Here is a 19939-nt window from a genome sequence, read left to right on the forward strand (position 1 = left end):
TCGTTGTATTTGATCATGACCTTACAATTGAAATTCAACAGGGGACATATTCTAGTCTAGATGATAGAATTTGAGTTTCAAGCGTAAATCTGGCAACAAATATTGATGCTCACACACTTGAAAGTCGTTTTTCATTTCAATACCTCTGTAACTTCACCAATGATGTTCATTACAATATATGATCAATAATTATATTCATCTGTTTTGCTGAGCGTTGCTGAGGTGAATATATTTAATCAGACTCCATGACACACTACAGTTCTCTTTTCATTATGGACATTTCACAAAACATACCGAATACTAGATTTTACAATTGTCTTGACAATTGTTCATGAAACACTGATGATCCTGAAAACATGTACTTGTGCATGCACAAGCTGACTTTTTTTTTTACCATGTGTATGGTCATGTCTTACCCTCTATAGAGATAAGTCATCCTCGTAGCAGCCGTACACTTGTGGTGCTCGCGCAAGCTAACTTTTTGCAATTGCATCTGTTTTAAACTGACTTCCACATTTTCTGGGTGGACCTCAGGGTCTATGTAAAGCAATGGATATACAGACGGTGTACCTTTTCTATTCTCAGTTTCTGGACAAAGTGATCTGCGTCTTTTGTGTCCATACTCTGTGGAAAATTTTGAGGAATGCGATACAATGACTACCTCAATCAGTGGAGGAATGACCACCACTTCCGGAAACACCCACTCATCATCAAATTCCGCATCAGGTAATCTTATATTACATGCTTTACAGATTTTATCATTGATCATATTATTATCATCAATATAAAATATTTGACAGTAACGATGTAAAACAAAATATAGCACTGGTGTTGTGTATCACGGAGTCATTCTTTTCAAAAATGGATTTCTGATATTGAAGCTTTTTATAATATTCATTGTTTATAAAGAACATGAATTAACATAAAATCCAGACATTCTTTAACGTTGATGGCGAAAGAAAAATATTCAGGAAAAACTTCTTAGTTTAATGGGATCATTTCTAAATAGAAGGATCGGCGAAACCACCATATGTCAACATCAGATCCACTACAGACATTCAAGTAAACCATACCCAGTCTGTCACAAATAACAGCCAGTTTTACAAATCAGACAAACAGCAGGCTAAATCGGGTAACAGTCATTCAATTATTGTATCCATATCCTTGTACAGTCCATTCTACGAATTTTGCGTTGTAAATATATATAGTATTTTCAATCTTAAACCTAGTACTGCCTCGTTGCAATCAATGTAAAATGTGATGAAAAATCAAGTTGTTATAATGTATATATCACTCTGATTCTACGTATAAGTACTCTGAAATTGAAATTAAAATGATGCTGGAGTTCCTCATTAACATTATCTACGTAGTATTTGGTGACCAGGTACTTCAACAATCGGTTGGAATTCCTATGGGCACGGATTGTACTAATTTATTAGCTGACCTGTTTTTATATTCTTACGAGGCATGATTAATTTAAAATCTTCTACATGAGAAGAACATGTCTCTTGTAGTGACCTTCAACTCGATATTTAGATATATCGACGAGGTTTCATCTCTTAACAATACTATGTTCATTCGATATATTTCAGTGAACTCGAAATAAAAGATTCCACATTTGCTTATACTAACTTAGATATTTTATTGAACATAGATATTAACGACAAATTAACAACTCGACTTCATGACAAACAAAATGACTTCAGCTTCTCCATCGTCAACATCCCATATCAATATAGCAATATTCTAATTATCGCCTACACATATGGTGTTTGTGCCTCTCTACTGATTCAATAGCTTCTTCTGCATATAGTGAGTTTTTACATCGAGATAGGCTACTGGCAAATAAGTTGATGTTGCAGGGGTTTTAGCAGTCTCGTTTAAAGTCAGTATTTCGCAAATTCTAAGGTCGTTATAACGATTTAATTTTCAAATACAACTTTGCGATAAGTGGAATGGTGTCTGACGTGTTTCATACCAATTTTTTTTAAGGATTATTCCGTTCACCTAATCAAGGTATAGGGTCCACGGATGGTGACCGGTTAACACGGCCCATAGGGATCTGAACTCATCTCGGGTGTGTCCTGGAGTTCTCTTTTGCCCTACTCTTAATTTTGTATTCCTTATAGGAATTATGAAATTCATCGTAATTCGTTATCTTACCGTTTTAACCTTTCATTCGTAACACAAATCTAGCGACTTTCTCATAAAAATGGGTAGATATATATCTAGTGAGAACTAATTTTAGCCACTAAATTATTCCAAGAAAGATCACTATTACCTACGATAAGAATTTTTTTTTTTTTTAGCGATATTCAATTTAAGCGATCTCAAGACCTTCCCTAATAATGCAAAACTTAAATCTTCGCTAAAAATCCTGTTGATCGGTAGTGAAGAATTTCATTATGTCTTCTCTCTTACTTTCCTCCAATTATTAATCTCCTCTTGCTTGGCAACATGCTTCATGTTTATCTTTCACACAAATGTACGACTTTTTGTAGATATGATGACGTACATATTGGCGAGTCTCTCAGCTGTACTGGTAATAGCAGTCATAGCTATCACCGTTTACATGTGCTCCCCCAAAAAGAAGAAAGTAAAGGTAGCTGCTATTTTAATATCTATATATAGTTACATTAATTCTAATTTTATCTAAATCTGAAATAATGCCAATACCGATTTCAGCGTTTTACCATTTTTACGAGTTAAATATAAACTTCAAGAAATCAAGCACCTGTAACCTGGGTTTTGACACCATGCATCTACAGTATACATGTATTGATTACCTGTTATTCATTTATATGATTTTCTTTTCCTTTTTAAATAACATATCTTCAATCAATTACTTTAAAGTAATATGAAAACACAATTTTTCAAATCATTTAGCAGTTCACAAAATGTTTTCTGGTATTGAAGCCGAATGATCAATTACCTTATGATGAAGAGGAAGTAGTCCATGCGAAGTCGTCTCCACCTGACGATGAATATCCGACAACTCTTTGGAATAATCCTCCTGGATCCCTTCCTCCTTTAGAACAGGCTTATCATTTAGAAAAAGACAAAAGACCCCAGAAAGGTCATCAGAAGAAAAGGAAAAAGAAAAAGAAGGACAACTCAGAAGAAGAATTAGACGAGACTCAAACCGAGTCTGTAGATAAACTTAGCGGAAATAAAACTGACGTGAAAGTAGTCCGTGGGAAGTCGTCTCCACCTGACGATGAATTTCCGACGACTTTTTGGAATAACCCCCCAAGATCCCCTTCTTCTTTAGAACAGACCTACCATTTAGAACAAGAAAAAAGACACAAGAACGGTCACAAGAAGAATAAGAAAAAGAAAAAGCGAAAGAAAAATGAAACCCAAACCGAGTCTGTAGATAATATACTGAAATCTAATATAACCGTCAGAGAAAAAGAAGAGAACCCTAGCGGAAGTAAAACTGGGGAGGACGTAGTCCGTGAAAAGTCGTCTCCACCTCACGATGAATTTCTTACGACATCTCGGAATAACCCTCCAAGATCCCCTTCTCCTTTAGAACAGACCTACCATTTAGAACAAGAAAAAAGACCCCAGAAAGGTCAAAAGAAGAAAAAGAAAAAGCGAAAGAAAAAGGACGATCCAGAAGGTGAAATGAATGAAACCCAAACCGAGTCTGTAGATAATGTACTGAAATTGAACATAACCGTCAGAGAAAAAGAAGAGAATCCTAGCGGAAGTAAAACTGACGAACTGGAAATAAGGGAAGATGATGATGCAGAAAATCCAAGAAGAAAGCACAAGAAAAAGAAGAAAAACAAAGAAAATTTCTCAGAGATACAAAATCATCTTAACGTCACATCATAACAAATCTGGTATAATTACAAAGTGTTCAAAGTGTTTTCGTTGTACGAATTTAAGCTTCTGCGAATCCTACGAATCAGCACCAATGGATAACAAAAATTATTTGGATGCTTTCAGGTAAACGTCCCATTGTCCTCAAACCGATTTTATATGGAAAAAAAAAGTCCAATATTTTAAATATCTGTCTATACAATGACAGCCACTTGTCAAAATCATAAAATTCGATTAGTCTTCGAGAGTTGGAATTCGTCTTTTTGTAAGTTGGTGATAGCATCCGAAATCCAAATGTGTCTGCATGAAAGTAACGGAAGGATGCCCAGATGAGGCAAAGTACAGAGGGTGCCCAGATGACCACGTATCCCAGCAGTGACCAAATTTTGATGTCCATTTTTTCTCTCGTGTAAATATCTACAGAAGGATACTTTTCGGTGGTCAGACGAAAAGGTCCGAGTAATGTAACACTCAAATAACTCACTAGATGACAAATAACATCCAAACTAGTAACTGGTAGGATATTTCCGTATTTTGACGAACGCCCATTGTTGAATTCATGTATAGTGATATCTGAACTGGATATTTTCTTTCGTGATAACATTTATATTATAACCTTTGGATAGAATTCTCCGGGTACCATTGGATCCTATATGTAAAAAAGGAGAACACATGAAGTTATAGGCCTTTCCAAAAACGTGAGTTATCTCTCTTTGTATTCTTACATTTAGTGTGAATATGACAACTTCCGGGTAGTAACACACTCAGACTGCGCATATATTATAAGAGTTATATATTAGTATGGGTGCTGCTTAAAATCGAAAACAGTTGAAATCATTTGTACGAGAGTAAGAAAATGTTAATGGAAACAAAAACGAATTTCTTGATCGAGTCGGGTGTGATTTTTCGAGTTGGGGGGGGGGGGGTTAAAAATTTAATTGGAAATCACGCAGACATTCATTTGTTTACAAATATGTCTCCAATAACGACTGACATAATTATTTTGTATGAAATCAGAACAGAACTTCTAATTCTCAAGAAATGATGACAACTCATCAACTCAAAGCTCGGGTTTTTACAAGGATCGACACGTGCAAAGATCTTGCATAACATGCCCCCACCCCTTTTCCAAAAAAAAAAAAAAAAAAAATCAATAAGGAAATCAACGTTCTCATTGTTTTATCAGGGCTAAAATTATTCCACCACTACCAATCGACTCTTTCAAAAATAAACCAGATTGCAATGTTTGGGTAACTTTCTCCAAAATACCTGGATGTGTTCATTCTGTGTGCAAATCATTTGTACACTGCAGCATGACGCTGGAAGTGTTAATATCAACTGATATGTTTAAAATGCAGAAAAATAGGTAATCAAAAATATTTTTTTTTAAAATTAATTGTGTTCAATATTGCTCGATTGATATAAATCATTTTTCATAGACCTGTGTGATCCCCGGGGGGGGGGGGGTTGCCATATTCTCAAATGTACTCTCTGGGGGAAGGTAAGTATAACCCCCAATAGAATGCTTTTGACGTCTCTGCATCTTCCCTCTTTTATTCATTTTAGCCCCCTTGAAATGTACTTGATTATGTATAGGCACGTATCGTGTCATAACAGAAATTGCAATGACAAGATTTAGACCCCCTCCCCCTTTTTGCCACAAATTTACAAAATAATTTGAGTAAAATTCCAAATGTGTAAATGTCAGTTTAAAGATTGTTTGTGACGACGAATTTCTTTATGGTTATAATACTTGTATTTGAAACTATAAAATTTGTGGGCAGACAGCTGAAAATCTGTCAGTGGCCTCTCACTTACAAGTACAGGCTGGGATAAATTTTACTCGCCAATCAAAGAGATGGACATTTTCAAAATCCAGAGGTATCAGTTCGACATACCTATACTACATCGTGGCAGAACTTTTATCGCTGAATGTACTACATTGATATTGAACAAGTAACTTCTGATATTTTATTATAAATCTGACTGTATTAAAACACGGGCTAAAGATCCTGAGGAAATGTAGGCAATATATGATATATGCTAATTTCAGTCATAAAACACGTGAAATCCTGGAAAATGGGGGTGGGGTGGGGGGTGGGGGTGTTGTTAGTTACTGTAAATATCAAAATGTATTTATAACCGATGAGCTGTATAGCTTAAGGAAATAAAAAATCTGAATCTAAATAATCTAACTGCGTCTCGGGACAGCCCCGCCATAGGAAATTACATCACTTTAATGATAGAACATTCTATCGGGGAGGGGGGTGTCATCCTCTACTTACAACATTAATTTTCTATTATTTTTACATGCAAATTTGGTTATTTTCACGTGTATGAAGTAAACTTATACATTGGGATTTTTTTATTAACGTTAACATATTTGTTGGCGTGATTGCTGTGAAATTATACAGCAATATCTTTGCGGCCTTCTGCACTGTTGATAATGACGCTTCTCGAATATACTACCCGGAAGTCTTAAACTACTGCTAAGCAAGCGCACTACGTTCCGGATCAAGGAAAGATAACTCATGTTTTCGGATTGGCCTATAAAACAATACATGCTATAACTGACGGCAAATAAACTGAAAAATTAAAGAACAAATATTTAACATATTTGTGATTGAATATACATAACTTAATAGAATCAGAGTGAATCTGAAGCAATAAACCCGTCAAATCAGCAGAAAATGTCGATTCATGAATCATTGTTATCCTGTCACTAATTCCTGTTTGTAATCTCCGATGTGCATTGGCCTCAGAGGTCACCAGTTCGAAAAAAAAAAAAAAAAAAAAAAAAAAAAAAAACCGAAAGAGAGGCACTGATATTGAGCACGTGTCAGATTTGTAAACAATTTAACATGCCAATTTTATAGAAAATTCATTCTCAAAATTTCATTTGAGTGGCACACTTGCGTAATTATGACTTTCTTACACTTAAAGTACTTTTTCTCATTCATGAAACGATGTAATATTTTAAAACAAACGACACGTGTAGTTACTAACGTCAGTTTCCATCTTTGTACATGACCTCGGCCGCAGCATTCGGCAATCACCGTTCCTAAGTCCTTGTATGCGACGCAATGGCGGTTTTTACGAAACGCTCATTATAGGTATGCTTTATGGTGCATAATTGGATAATTGAAAAAAAAAAAAAAAATACCGTCAGTTACAGCTTGTATTGCTTTAAAGTTTTACATTTATATTGATCGCATTAATTAAACAACATGATATTTCATCAAAGGTATTATTTAACAGATATTATGAACATCGATATATAATATATGCTAACTGATCGTGAGAACATAGAGTTACCACCACAATTTTCAAATAGTTGTTTCTAAACGCTCCTTTGTTTTTTTTCCAATAATTTTCTAAATCGTCGGGATTACAGCCAGGGAATCGTAGCATTTCTACTTGATTCTGGTGGCCGTCTCGATCGTAACAGAGAACGAATTGCAATATTCTTATACGATTATTTACAAAGGGAACCTACACGTACCCCTTTCTGTCTGTCTCTCGTTGTAAGGAGAATCAAATTATACACATACATGCGTCCAAGATAAATTTTATAACGACTACATTAAAAAAACACTTTGTGTAGTAGGACTATTACATTTGTTGATTTTAAAGCTAAGTAAATTGAAACCGATACTCTACAATAAAATTAATAACAAGTCAACGGCTTTGAAGTATATGTCCGATTGTAAAAACAAAAATTGAATACATCATTTCATTGAAAATTGTAAAATAGATTTTGTCAAAATAACTCGCTGTTGACAGGGGTTCAAGTAGTGTTTTACATGAATAATGCTAGGATGGATTTTTATGTGTAAGAGTTGTTCCCCCTTTTTCTACTCTTTCTTGTTTACAGTCTTGCACCGAGCCCGTGGAAACACTAGTTCAACCTTGTACAAGCGTACACCTTATGCCTTTGATGTAGTCCCACCGTGCAAATATTTTTGTTTTCTTATGTTCAAATTCATTATAAATACTTAATAATGTACATTTGCAGTCACTATTTACACTCGTAAAAGTTCATGCAAGTTATCTAGGCCTTTGGCGGGAAAACACCATTTCTGTTATGTATTCACCAATACGCGTCTTTTAAAGTTCAGATTTATCAGGAAGTCATTTCCAATACTATATTTGTGTCATACTTTTTGTTTTTAATCTACTATTAATTTCTTGATGTAAATCATTTAGGTGTATTTTTGTCAACCATGTGTTATAAAGCAAAGTAATATTTAGTCATGATTCAGTCAGTCATATTCATTATTTATTGTGTAATGTCTACATTTTCTGAATTGTAATTGAGTGTAATATTATTAATATTTATTTTTTTTTACAGCTTTTTACTAATATTGGGTACTCAATAAAGGAATGCAGAACTACAATACGGCTAATTATCAGTACAGTGCGTTTAAAAAGATGTAAACTATCAAGAATCATTTTATTAATTTAAAAATATTCATCTGTAATATGTACGATTAGTAGGCTTACTGATAAAAAAAAAAACAACAACACACAACCCAAAACTTGTATGTAAAAATTGGATTAGTGTCCTTTCCGCATGGACCGGGGCGCCTCATATGCAGGGGGCAAATAAATGGCGTCGTTATAAAATGTAATAGATCCACGCGTATGAAAATATTCTGTTTGGGTTAGAGTTATGGACATCCCCATAAAATATAAATAGGTCAGTGTGTGTGTGTCAAGCAAGGCATGACGTATATTTTATCGTCTGCTTCAAATTTTGTTAATACCATATGGATATCTAGATAACAAAATGGAGACGAAGCGTCAAATCATTTCACAACGCATTACAAATCATTATACAACTTTATTCACATGGAGAGAAAAAATATCAGCGATTGCAAGCACATGAGGTAGTGTCAACAAATATCTGGCTTCAGTTTATCGAGTTGTCCGTAAATTTAAAGCACACGGTGGATACAAATATTGCCAAGATCCATTGACGATCGGGGAATATCGCAGACTCCAGGGAATCGCAAACGGATATTTCCATTGTTTCGGTATCTATTGTCCTGGGTACACCGGCGGGATCATGTCCTGTAAGACGCAATGCTGGAAGACTAGCTGCGTCTGATTTATGGGATCTCTACAGACCTAAAATGATATGTATTGCTTCATTATCAACGCAAAATTACAATGTCCAACAACAGTAAGATCTAGAATGATAAATAATTAAGGTAGACGAGATGTTTTAAGCATGTTCTCTGTATATTTTTCTTGTGAACTCGAACTGGTATATTTTTTCGGTAGCGATGGGAACCGGCAGGAAGTTTCAGCGGCGGTTAGCTGTCTGTGGTAGAGGCAGACCTTTTCCCCTTTAAGACGTAATGCTGGAAAACCAGCAGCGTCTGATTTACGGGATTTTTGCGAACCTATAAATACACATATCGCTTCATTATTATCAAGATATTTTATAGAATAATAAAAATATTCTATCGAATTTCTTCGAAAGCCACACGAGCTCATTTTTAAAACAAGTGGCCCATGGGCCAAATCGCTCATCTGAGTCGCCTTGGCCCCTATATAAAGATCTCCCTACCCCCAACCTACTCCCGGGCATCATGAATTTAAAAACTTGAATCTGCACTATGTCAGGAAGTTTTCATGTAAACTTCTCTGGCCTAATTGTTCTCGAGAAGATTTAAAAAAAAAAAAAGATTTTCTCTATATATTTGTAGGTAAAACTTTGATCCCTTCCTACCCCTGGGTGCCATGATTTTAACAAACTTGAATTTGCACTATGTCAGGAAGCTCTTCTGGCCTAGTGGTTTTTGAGAAGATTTTTAGGTCACCTCAGGTGACCTATGGCAATTGGTTTTCGTCCGTCGTCGTCTGTCGTGCGTTAACAATTGAATATTTTTAACTTCTTCTTGATAACTACCTGTCCAATTCTTTTCAAATTCTGTATGAAGCATCATTGGGACAAGGGGGACAGAAATTGTAAATTTCAGGACTCCAGCACCCCTGGGGCCCTAGGGGCGGGGCAAAAACTCCCCCAAATTGACCAATTTTCAAAAATCTTCTTCTCAAGAACCACACAAGTGTACAAAAAACTAAATGCATGGTGATGTAGAGCAGGTAGGCCTCTACCAAAATTGTAAATTTCATGATCACCGGAGTTGGGGTTCTGACCCCAGGATGGGGCCAAACTTGTTATATAGTGTTTATGTGTAAAACACTTAAATAACATTTTCTTTAGTGCTACTAAATTGAAACTAAATGGATAGAACAGGTAGTCTTTTACCAAAATTGTAAATTTGATGATCCCCAGGGTAAGGGTTCTGACCCCAGGGTAGGGCCAAACTTAGTATATAGTATTTATGTGTAAGTTTGCTGACACTGTATAAAATCTAAATGCATACTTGCAGATGTTTTAATGTTAATACACCTATTTTTTAAAAGCCTTTCATCAGTGTATGCACTTTTGAGGGCAGTGAAGTTTTAAGAACACATCTTGTTTTATACTGTTGCTGAACATTAGAATTTAGCTTAGATATTCAGAACAGGATTTTTTTTTTCTAGATTTCATAGCCCATGGAAGTAGTGATACTTTTTCACAAGTATGCAGGTGACCGATAATGCCTGTGGGCCTCTTGTTAAATGACCCCATCATATTTTTATGATTATCTTCTTTTTGAAGGGGGCATGGTCATTCATTTGAACAAACATGAAAGCCCTTCACCCAAGGATACATTTTGCCAAATTTGGTTGAAATTGGCTCTGGAGAAGAAGTCAAAAATGTAGAAAGTTTACAGACGTACAAACGACGGACAACAGGCGATCAGAAAAGCTCACTTGAGCTAAACGAAAAGAATGAAAAAAAGAAAGAAGAAATAACGAGTTCGTACATTGTTATCATAACGAATTAAATCTCATTATTAAGAGTCAGTTATCTCGTTATAACGTGTTAGTAATCTTGTAATAACGAGTTAAAATCCTGTACGACATGTCATACATTATTTCAGCTGTTTGAATCAGAATTACTTTATTTCAAATCGGTGTTTACCAACAACCGCCACTCGGCGATTTCAAGTGACAGTCACGTGTGCAGTTTAAACTTTCAAATCATCGGTGGTCTTGTCTGTGTATTTGTGTTACAACAGTACCGTGCTCTAAGTTTAATAGAAATAAAAATATCATATTCCTCATAGTAATTCGTTGTTTTACACTCTTTCAGCCTTAAAATCAGACAGTTGCGTCTGAGTTAATACATCATGTTGGGATTCCCCTGACACGCGTGGGACTATTCATAGACGTCTAACAGATATAGAATTTATGCGTCATCCGGAGCACCTTGCGTCTTTCATCGAAAACATCGTGTTTTCGGTAAAAGGCCCGAGGTGTTCCGGATGATTTATGCGTACCACACTATATTTACTTTCTGAATAATCTTCTCACTGTTTTCTTTTACATGCAAATGTTTTCAAGCATGTAATTAATTAAGGGAAAGTTAATAACTTTATACACTAATCAATCTGCTTGAAAGTAATTATTTACAAAAAAATAATACATAAACATCGGATCATACAGCTTTAATGATTTCCTCATAACGAGTTTATATTGAGTTGAGGGTAGTATCTTGTTATAACGATATCAGTATCTTTGTCATAGATCACAAAAAGAAATGTAAAAGGATCTTTTATAATATATGTATTAGAATACTCCACAGAGTAACTGTACTGTATAGAGTAACTTTATAAAAGTAGGATCCAGTAGGGTAACCAAGGATCCAGCAGAGTGATCTAAAATCCAGTACAGTGACCTAGTGTAAGTATTTAACATGTACAGTGATTATACCATGCAGGGTAATGTACAGAGTTACTGTACAAAAGTAGGATCCAGTAGAGTGACCTAGGATCCAGTGCAGTGACATAGTATAAGTACTTAACATGCACATTGAATGATTATACCATCTATACGAAATAAATATATACCTTATTCTCACATTACAGTGGCGTAGCCTGAGTTAATTAATGTGTACGTCTATTGTACGGCGAGGGGTCTGGGGGCCGCCCAAGGCCCCCAGCGGGTTCAGGGCAGGGCCCTGGTAGGGGGTCCGGGGGAGACTAATGTACCGCAGATACTTATTTTTCACCTATGTTTGTAGCATTTAATAGTTGTTTTAAAAAAAAAAAAAAAAAAAATTATGTGTACGCCCGGGCGTTTTGACGTAAACGTAGCTACGCGCCTGCATTATCAGCAGTGCGAGATCGACTTTACGCATGTGAGATTTTTCTTTCTCACATTATCACCAATGTGAGATCGACTTTTCTGGCTCACACTGCTGCGACGTCATTTGATTGTGACGTCATATATTTTCTATGATTTACGTTACACGGTGAAGATTTACGTTACACGGTGAATTAAAAATATTTTGCATTGTTATCTTTAAATTTTAATGTATATAGCTTTCTGTTGGACAACCTTGGGTTTTTTACTTTACGCTTATAGTGTAAACCATTTTCGGGTATGCTCTTTCTGCCTATCTAATTAGTTTTAGCATCGAAGTTCAAATGAGGATTTTGGTATTTAGAATTTTCTCAAAGCTCCTAAATTTAAGCACTAAACTATAGGTAAAATGTGAGAAAAATAATCCTTCATTATTTACACGTGTGGGATGGGGGAATTCCACCTCTGGAACAAGATTCGCTGTCCAAGACTCGGCAAAGCCTCGTCCTAGACTGCGAATCTTGTCCCCTCGGTGGAATTCCCCTATCCCACACTCGTACATGTACTAATGAAGGATTCTATTGGTATCTCACAAGTGGTCATCTCAAAAGCTTACAGAAGGTAGAAACTGACTACTCAGAATGACTAATGAGGGTGATCGGTGGTGAAATTGCATATTTTGGACATATTATTGGTTCTGTAGAGAAATAATTTTATTCTAGAAAGGGAGGTGGGGGTGGGCGGTGTTATGTACACAAGATCTATTCAGGCTATCCACACTTCAGGTGCCTGTGAACAGTAAGGGTCTAATTATCATATCGCTTGTAGATTATTGAATATTGTTTAACGTCCCGATCAAGAATTTTTCACCGATATGGAGACGTCACCATAGCCAGTGAAGAGTTGCAAAATTTAGACCTATGCTCCGCGCTTACGGCATTTAAGCAGGGAGGAGTCGTTTAACATGCCACGCCTGCTGTGATACGGAACCTCGGTTTTTGTTGTCTCACCCGAAGGACCAACCCATTTAGTCACCCCTTACGACAAGCAACGGGCACTGAGGACTTATTCTAACCCAGATGCCCACGGAAAATACGGAAATTTCGGGATGTGACCGAACGACCGATTAGAATTGACGTATACACACCGCGGTCACGTGATTGATTGATTGCTGTGTTCCGCCACACTCAACAATTTTTCAGGTACCAGGTGGCGCCCATTTTTTTATTGGTGGAAGAGAGAACCCAGATACAATGTACCTGGGAAGAGACCACCGACCTTTCAAAAGTAAACTGGGAAATTTTCTCACTTACCGGCGCGAGCGGGATTCGAACCCGTGCCGACCAGAGGTGTGATTTTGGGCGTGATGCTCTAACCACTCGGCCATGGTCACGTGAGAGTAAGTTACTATCTAATTGTATGGTAGAGTTGATATCGATACAAATGGTATTCCTACAATGAAGATCCAAGTCACTATTGGTGCTTAGTACCTAAGTATAAATTAGATGGAAGGGAAAATGTGCATTTAGAGGCGTATCATTGGATTCAAGGCGTGAAGTTTTACCGATATCCTCAAGATATTCCCTAGATTTATTTCCCTCGCCAACTCCCATAATTTAAGCAAATGCATTTTCCTATAAATGATTTTATCGATTTCTTTCTTTGAAAGCTAGCAGTTTAATGCAGGACTTTGATAACAATTGAAGTATTCCATGCTCCTTTACCTTGTTGTTATTGTAACCCGGAAGTGACATGCCCTGCAAATTACGTTCCACGCGTGATAAAAGTCTGAGTGAATCCGTATCTCGAAAGTCCCATACTGCAAACAATGCAGCTGGTATAAAAAGGAAAACAAAGATGGCGACGTGATAAACCATGTGAATATTTTGTTAAAAGGAAGACATTTTTAAAATTACAGATATTTATGACGTCGAGTGCCTGTGTCACCGACTGCCCGTGGGGATCCGGGTCAGAATAGGTCCTCAGTACCTGCTGCTTGTCGTAAAAGCCACTAAAAGGCGCCTAGATAGGGGCAGTCCTTCGGATGAAACCGCAAATACCGAGGTTCCGTGTCACAGCAGGTGTGGCACGATGAAGATCCCTCCCTGCTAAAAGGCTATAAGCGCCGAACATAGCGTAAATTTTGCAGCCTTTAACTGGGAACGATGACGTCTCCACATGATTGGATTACTCTCGAGCGGGATGTTAAACAGTATACAATCAATCAGTCAACCTTCACTGGCAATGGTGCCGTCTCCACATCAGTGAAAAATTCTCAAATGGGACGTTAAACAATATACAATTAATCGATCCAAAAATTTTCACTTAAATACAGATAATCATGCAAGAATGGAGTTAAATTAATATTGATCTTCATCTCTAACCATGTTACGACCTAGATGTAGGTTTCCTTGATGCCCTTAAATGTCTTGGATGAAGGGAAATCTGCTGCCCCGACACATGCAATTTGTTTTCAGCGACTTTTGTGGATGTCTTTTGTGTCTTTTCCAAGGATGGAAAAGTGACTCCCAATCGGTGAGAAGTGTTGATTGTGCTTTTCTTGTGGGTGTTGCGAGGATGTGTTTGAATGTTGGTGTGAGATGTGGTGTCATTATTTTTGGTGCGAGTGTGTGTTCTCATTGGTAATGGTGTAAATGATGGTATTAGACGAGATGTTTTAGGTGTGTTTTCGTATCTTCTGTTGTGTCCTTGTGTGTTTATGGGTTGTGCTAGTGAACGACAGGGAGTGGCAGAGACGGATGGCTGCCTGTGGTGGATATAAAGTCGTTCTCCTGTTAGACGCAGTGCTGGAAGGCCAACAGCAACTGCTTTTCGGGATGTCTGCGAACCTAAAAATATAAGTATTGCTTCATTATTATCAACACCAATTCAGATAATTGTAATGTGTAACAGAAAGATATTTACAAAAATAGATATCAAATATCTATTACAAAAGCCAGATGGCGTCATTTTTCGAGAAAATATAAAATTAATATTGACTCAATTGATTGTATCTTGTTTAACGTCCCTCTCGATAATTTTTCACTCACATGGAGACGTTTTGAAGTAAAGAGATCTCGATTATAACGGGCTAATAATCTTGAGATATAACGAGTTAGATTCTCGATATTAAGAGCTTGTCTACGAGAAAACCATGCAAAATGTGATGGAAGCAAGGTAGTCGGATCAACAACATATTTTGAGTGTAATAAAGTACATCAATATCAAATACTTTGGCATATTTTTTTCGGGGCTGTAGTCATTGGATAGGGATTTGCAGCCATGTTACTAAAAATAGCACTTTTGTTCTGACAAAAGGGTAAAATTATGAATATTTTACCCTTTCTATTTAAAAATTCTAACAGGTTATTGAAAATGGATTTTTAATAATTGACACAGTTTGTAAAACAACTGGATATACATATTCATATTGTTTAGTGGGAATCTGAAATTTTACTTCCGTTTAAGTGCACAAAGGTCACAAATTTGGCATGATTCCAGATTTTGATAAATTGCATAAAATGATAACTTGAATCAACTAGTAGTCAAAAAGTAACGCTTTGATTTATTCAAAATTACTTTCATCTTATAGAAAAGAAGTATATTTACGATATATAAAAAATCTGTCTTTGGACTCTCGATTATAGTAAATATATTAATACTTCAAGTTGAATATTTTTTCCTGCTTTTTATTCTGGTAGCCACCTAAACCTGTTTGCCATGCATGGTCCTTGTTATCTTATTAAGTCTTATATAATTTTATGATTTCACATCAGATGACCAGAAGTATGTATCAATCATTTTTTGTTGCTATGGGTCCTGGTTGCCATGGTGACAGATTGCAAAATTTGAAAAAATAACGTTTTTAAAAAAATAATATGCATCTTATGAATAGTTGTAATTTAACAAATTGATATTTGTGTACTTTTAAAATGCAATTTTTAAAAACAAATTTCATGCCAATTTATATTATGCTATATATAATAAATTCTTTATTTAGACAAGGTAGCACGATTAGTACAAATGACAAGTTTACATTGTGGTCCTACAGAGACCTAAATATACCACAAGCAATTGGATCATATTTCTTCATAGATTTGCTTTTTCCATGGATATACAATAAGGATAAATCTATCAGAATACAGAAATATTCTTTGCATTGGCACTCCACTCCTAACAGCATTACACGTACAAATGACATATAGCTTAAATACTAACTGACAGTAATCACATAAATTGCACCGAACATGAAAGTAAGATAATAATAACGTCTGAATTCTTACAAAAGTAAAGAAGTTCGCTTGTAATAATTGGAAATATAATTTGTAATGAAATGTATTGTTTATACCTGACCCGACTGGTATAGTCTGTCCTGTCTAAACACATACAGTGTAGATAGGTGGAGAGGCCCCGTAGTTGGCACTCATCACCAGGTCGGAGGGTGTGGGTGGGTGGCAATTGTTTTATAGAACCCCCCAACCTCCCTAAAAATTACTTTTAACACAACCCGAAGCTCAAAATCCTTGATAATGATAATAATGGGGGGGGGGGGGGTGTCCAAGGATTTAATTCATCAGTTCAAGCTTCCATTTCAATTGTTTATTGATTGCCATAAAAAGTAGAGGGGGGGGGGGGCTGATTTAGCTAAAGAGACCTGATCGAAATAATCTTCGGTTTCCCTGTCAGATAAATGATTTTTCCAAATTTTTTCCCGATCAATTTCTCATGATGAACAAAGTATAGTGACGATCCAAACTCTACCTACATCAATGACTTTAAGAAACTACATTATCATATACATATACGTAATACCATCAGTTTACAATATCTATATATTTGTTGTTGGTAAAATAGAGAAAGGTGTAAATTTTTGCATGTTGAATCGTAACCTATGATTAAACATTGAGTATGTCTTACTGTTACATTGAGCACTGAAGAAGAAAGAAAGATACCGAGCAAACTGTTACAGTATACATTCTAAATTGAGAACATGTTGTGCAGTTTTATTTCACAATTTTGTTATTTTGTCCCGTCCTCATTACTCATATATGTAAACTAATAACAAATTTTTGTCATCAATCATGATGGTAAATACATTTTGCAAATTCGGGGAGGGGGGCTGCACTAGATCCTCACCTGCTCCGTCTGGACTGACTATAGATGCATATTTGATTTCCTCCATATAACATCTAAGCATTCTCGGTTAATGCATAAATTATCAAGGAAAGAACACTTTCAATTCTTCAATGAAAAAATGCCTATGCACTGGTAGATCTACTAGTTTGCAGTATAACAAAACGAAGTACCGGATACTTTTTAAACCCTGCCAATATTTAGAAATTTCTGGATTACATTCACAGATACTGTTATGTCTTTCACTGATATCAGATAAACATGATGTACAAATTCTCAAATCCCATTTCAAGTTGGAATCATAACATTCCATAATATTGCTATCATTTTGTACCTTCTACGTATGAAGAGTGCATCAAAGGGGAGGTAATTCCAGCAACAGGTCTATTTCATTAAAATACCCCCTTTTTCATATAAAAATAGTAGATTACTGGGATTTATGTATTAGAAAATGTTAAATCTATAAATAAAATTAAATTTCCAAACAATTTATGCATCTAATATCACAAATTTTAAATCTTTAATCTTTTAAAAGATAATTTTAAATGCTTAAAAATATTCATTTTTGTCAGTTTTTAAATTTTAATTGCAAATGAACGGTCAAAAGTCCAAAGTACAATTTTTTATATTTTACAGACAAGGATTTGATATTTAAGTATTATACACTTTTAAAGAAATTTAAGCGTTACTTTTGCAGCAACACCTATTTCAAAATTGACCATATAACACAAAATGAAAAAGTTTGGCACAACGCCAAATTACAGACTCCATGTAATCTCTATATGGACACTTATGATGTCAAACATGAACATAAGTGGTTTACATGGAAATATCATACAAAATCCATTCTTTTCATAAGTCTTCAGAATTGATTTGCATTTTTGAAAAAATAAAACCCTAATATTTAAGGATTTTTTATTGTGTTCAAAGACTAATCCACGTGTAAATACAGAATGCGCTGTTACTAAAAATAGAAACGACCTATCAAAAAATTGACCTCAAATTATAATTATTCCAACCATATACTCCAATGATATAAATGATTAGAAATGATATTGATGACCTCCATTTCCTTCATTTTTATATATTTGCATGGTTTTCTCGTAGACAAGCTCTTAAAATAATAACGATTTAGTTATCTCGTTATAAAATTTAGTTATCTCGTTATAACGTGTTAATAATCTCGTTATATATATAACGAGATACATTCTCGTTATTACGAGTTAGATTCTCATTATAACGAGTTAGTTATCTCTTTATAATATTGTCCCATATATTGACATCAGGGTTAGAATAAGTCCTCAGTACCCCTTGCTTGTCGTAGGAGGCGACTATATGGGGCGGTCCTTTGGATGAAACTCTGCTTAAAAGCCGTAAGAGTCGAGCATAGGCCTCAATTTTGCAGCCCTCACCAACAATGGCGACGTCTCCATACGAGTGCAATTTCTCGAGAGGGACAATAAACAATCAATCAATCGCGATAAAATTTAGTCAACTCATTATATAACGTGTTAAAAATCTCGTCATATAACACCGAGTATACCCCCAAAATGCTGGATGTAGGCTATGTTGTGACCGGGGTGTAGGCTACCGAAGCAGCAATATAGATAGTCGAGGTTCGTTTTGCATAACATCTCAATTTATGGATATATTTCGCAGGAAAGCATTAATTCAGGAATATATCATCTTTGATAGCCAAGCGTTTACGATCCACTACACTTCTCTACTAGCGTCTAGTGGAGCGGACAGTAAAGCCTTGGCTAGTGAAGATGAGGATATATGGAAGCAAATATATTTACTGTGCACTTTCTAGTTTTATGAAACACCCTCAACACAATTCCGACGATCGGGGCAAGTTGGGCACGACCGCGTGTCTTTGAACAAATATCAGGACAATGCTTTGTTTTATTGTCACTTTTACATGACCAATAATTCGGTGTTATCTGTGTACTTTATGCATATACTGTCAATGAATAAAACCAATCGTATTCAAAGATATCGATAAAATCTTAAATTTTAAAAAGATTGATTTAAAATGGTGCATTTTAATGCATTTTCGACTGAAATTCTTGTTCCTTCTTCCTTTCATTTATAGTCACATCCTTTGTATAGGTTCGGATGTGATAAAAAAAACAAACAACAACAACAACACGCCACTGTGTATGCTACATGTTGTGCACGGGGTGTATGCAACCAGATTTCTTTTACAGATAATTATTGCGGAATATTCAGTTTTTAAACATACTGATTGTAGTAGTACTTCTATTGTTTTATATAAGAGTACACATATGGTATGCATTAGTTCTAGCGTAGTCTATTGAATGAAACGACTTACGTTACATACATGTATACATTCTATTTAATTTAATTTAAACAATATTTTATTCACAAATAAGTAAATGGGAGAGGACAGCAGGCATAGCCTTCATCGACTTCTCTTCGCAAGCATTCATATTTTGATTCTGGAAAACGTGTAAATGCCGGAGTCGGTGACGGTTTATGCTTCGACTAACGTTTCGACTCAGATGTGCCTGGATTTACGCAATATACAAGTTGTTTTCAAACATTTAACAGCAATGCACAAAACTGTCGCAAGGAAATCAACACTTACTTGCTTTTAATCCATTTTCAACATGTCCCTTGTCCCGGGTTTACGTTAACAGGTCTTGGTCTTGGGAGCTGTCACAATAGGGGACCAGTTAAGAGAAAAGCAGGCTGACGTAATCAGAGTTGTGATTTAAACCCGAGACAGTGGCATGTTGAAAATGGA

The 19939-nt window shown here is 35.7% G+C and overlaps 1 protein-coding gene across 5 annotated transcripts in view; it reads left to right on the forward strand.

Annotated features, from left to right (window-relative positions):
- Nucleotides 1–19939, forward strand: part of LOC125677051 (uncharacterized) — a 135681-nt gene that overhangs the window by 14972 nt on the left and 100770 nt on the right. The window contains exons 4-7 of one of the 5 annotated variants that reach the window (XM_056160767.1): nt 586–726; nt 1010–1132; nt 2502–2602; nt 2917–4514. The exons of the other annotated variants lie outside the window; for them this stretch is intronic. Coding sequence (XP_056016742.1) covers nt 586–726; nt 1010–1132; nt 2502–2602; nt 2917–3843 — 1292 coding nt within the window. The 3' untranslated portion in view covers nt 3844–4514. Of the gene's footprint in view, nt 1–585; nt 727–1009; nt 1133–2501; nt 2603–2916; nt 4515–19939 lie in introns of those variants that run through there. 5 annotated transcript variants of the gene reach the window in all.

This window comes from Ostrea edulis, chromosome 3 (genome assembly GCF_947568905.1).
Source record: "Ostrea edulis chromosome 3, xbOstEdul1.1, whole genome shotgun sequence".
Classification (NCBI taxonomy): Eukaryota; Metazoa; Mollusca; class Bivalvia; order Ostreida; family Ostreidae; genus Ostrea; species Ostrea edulis.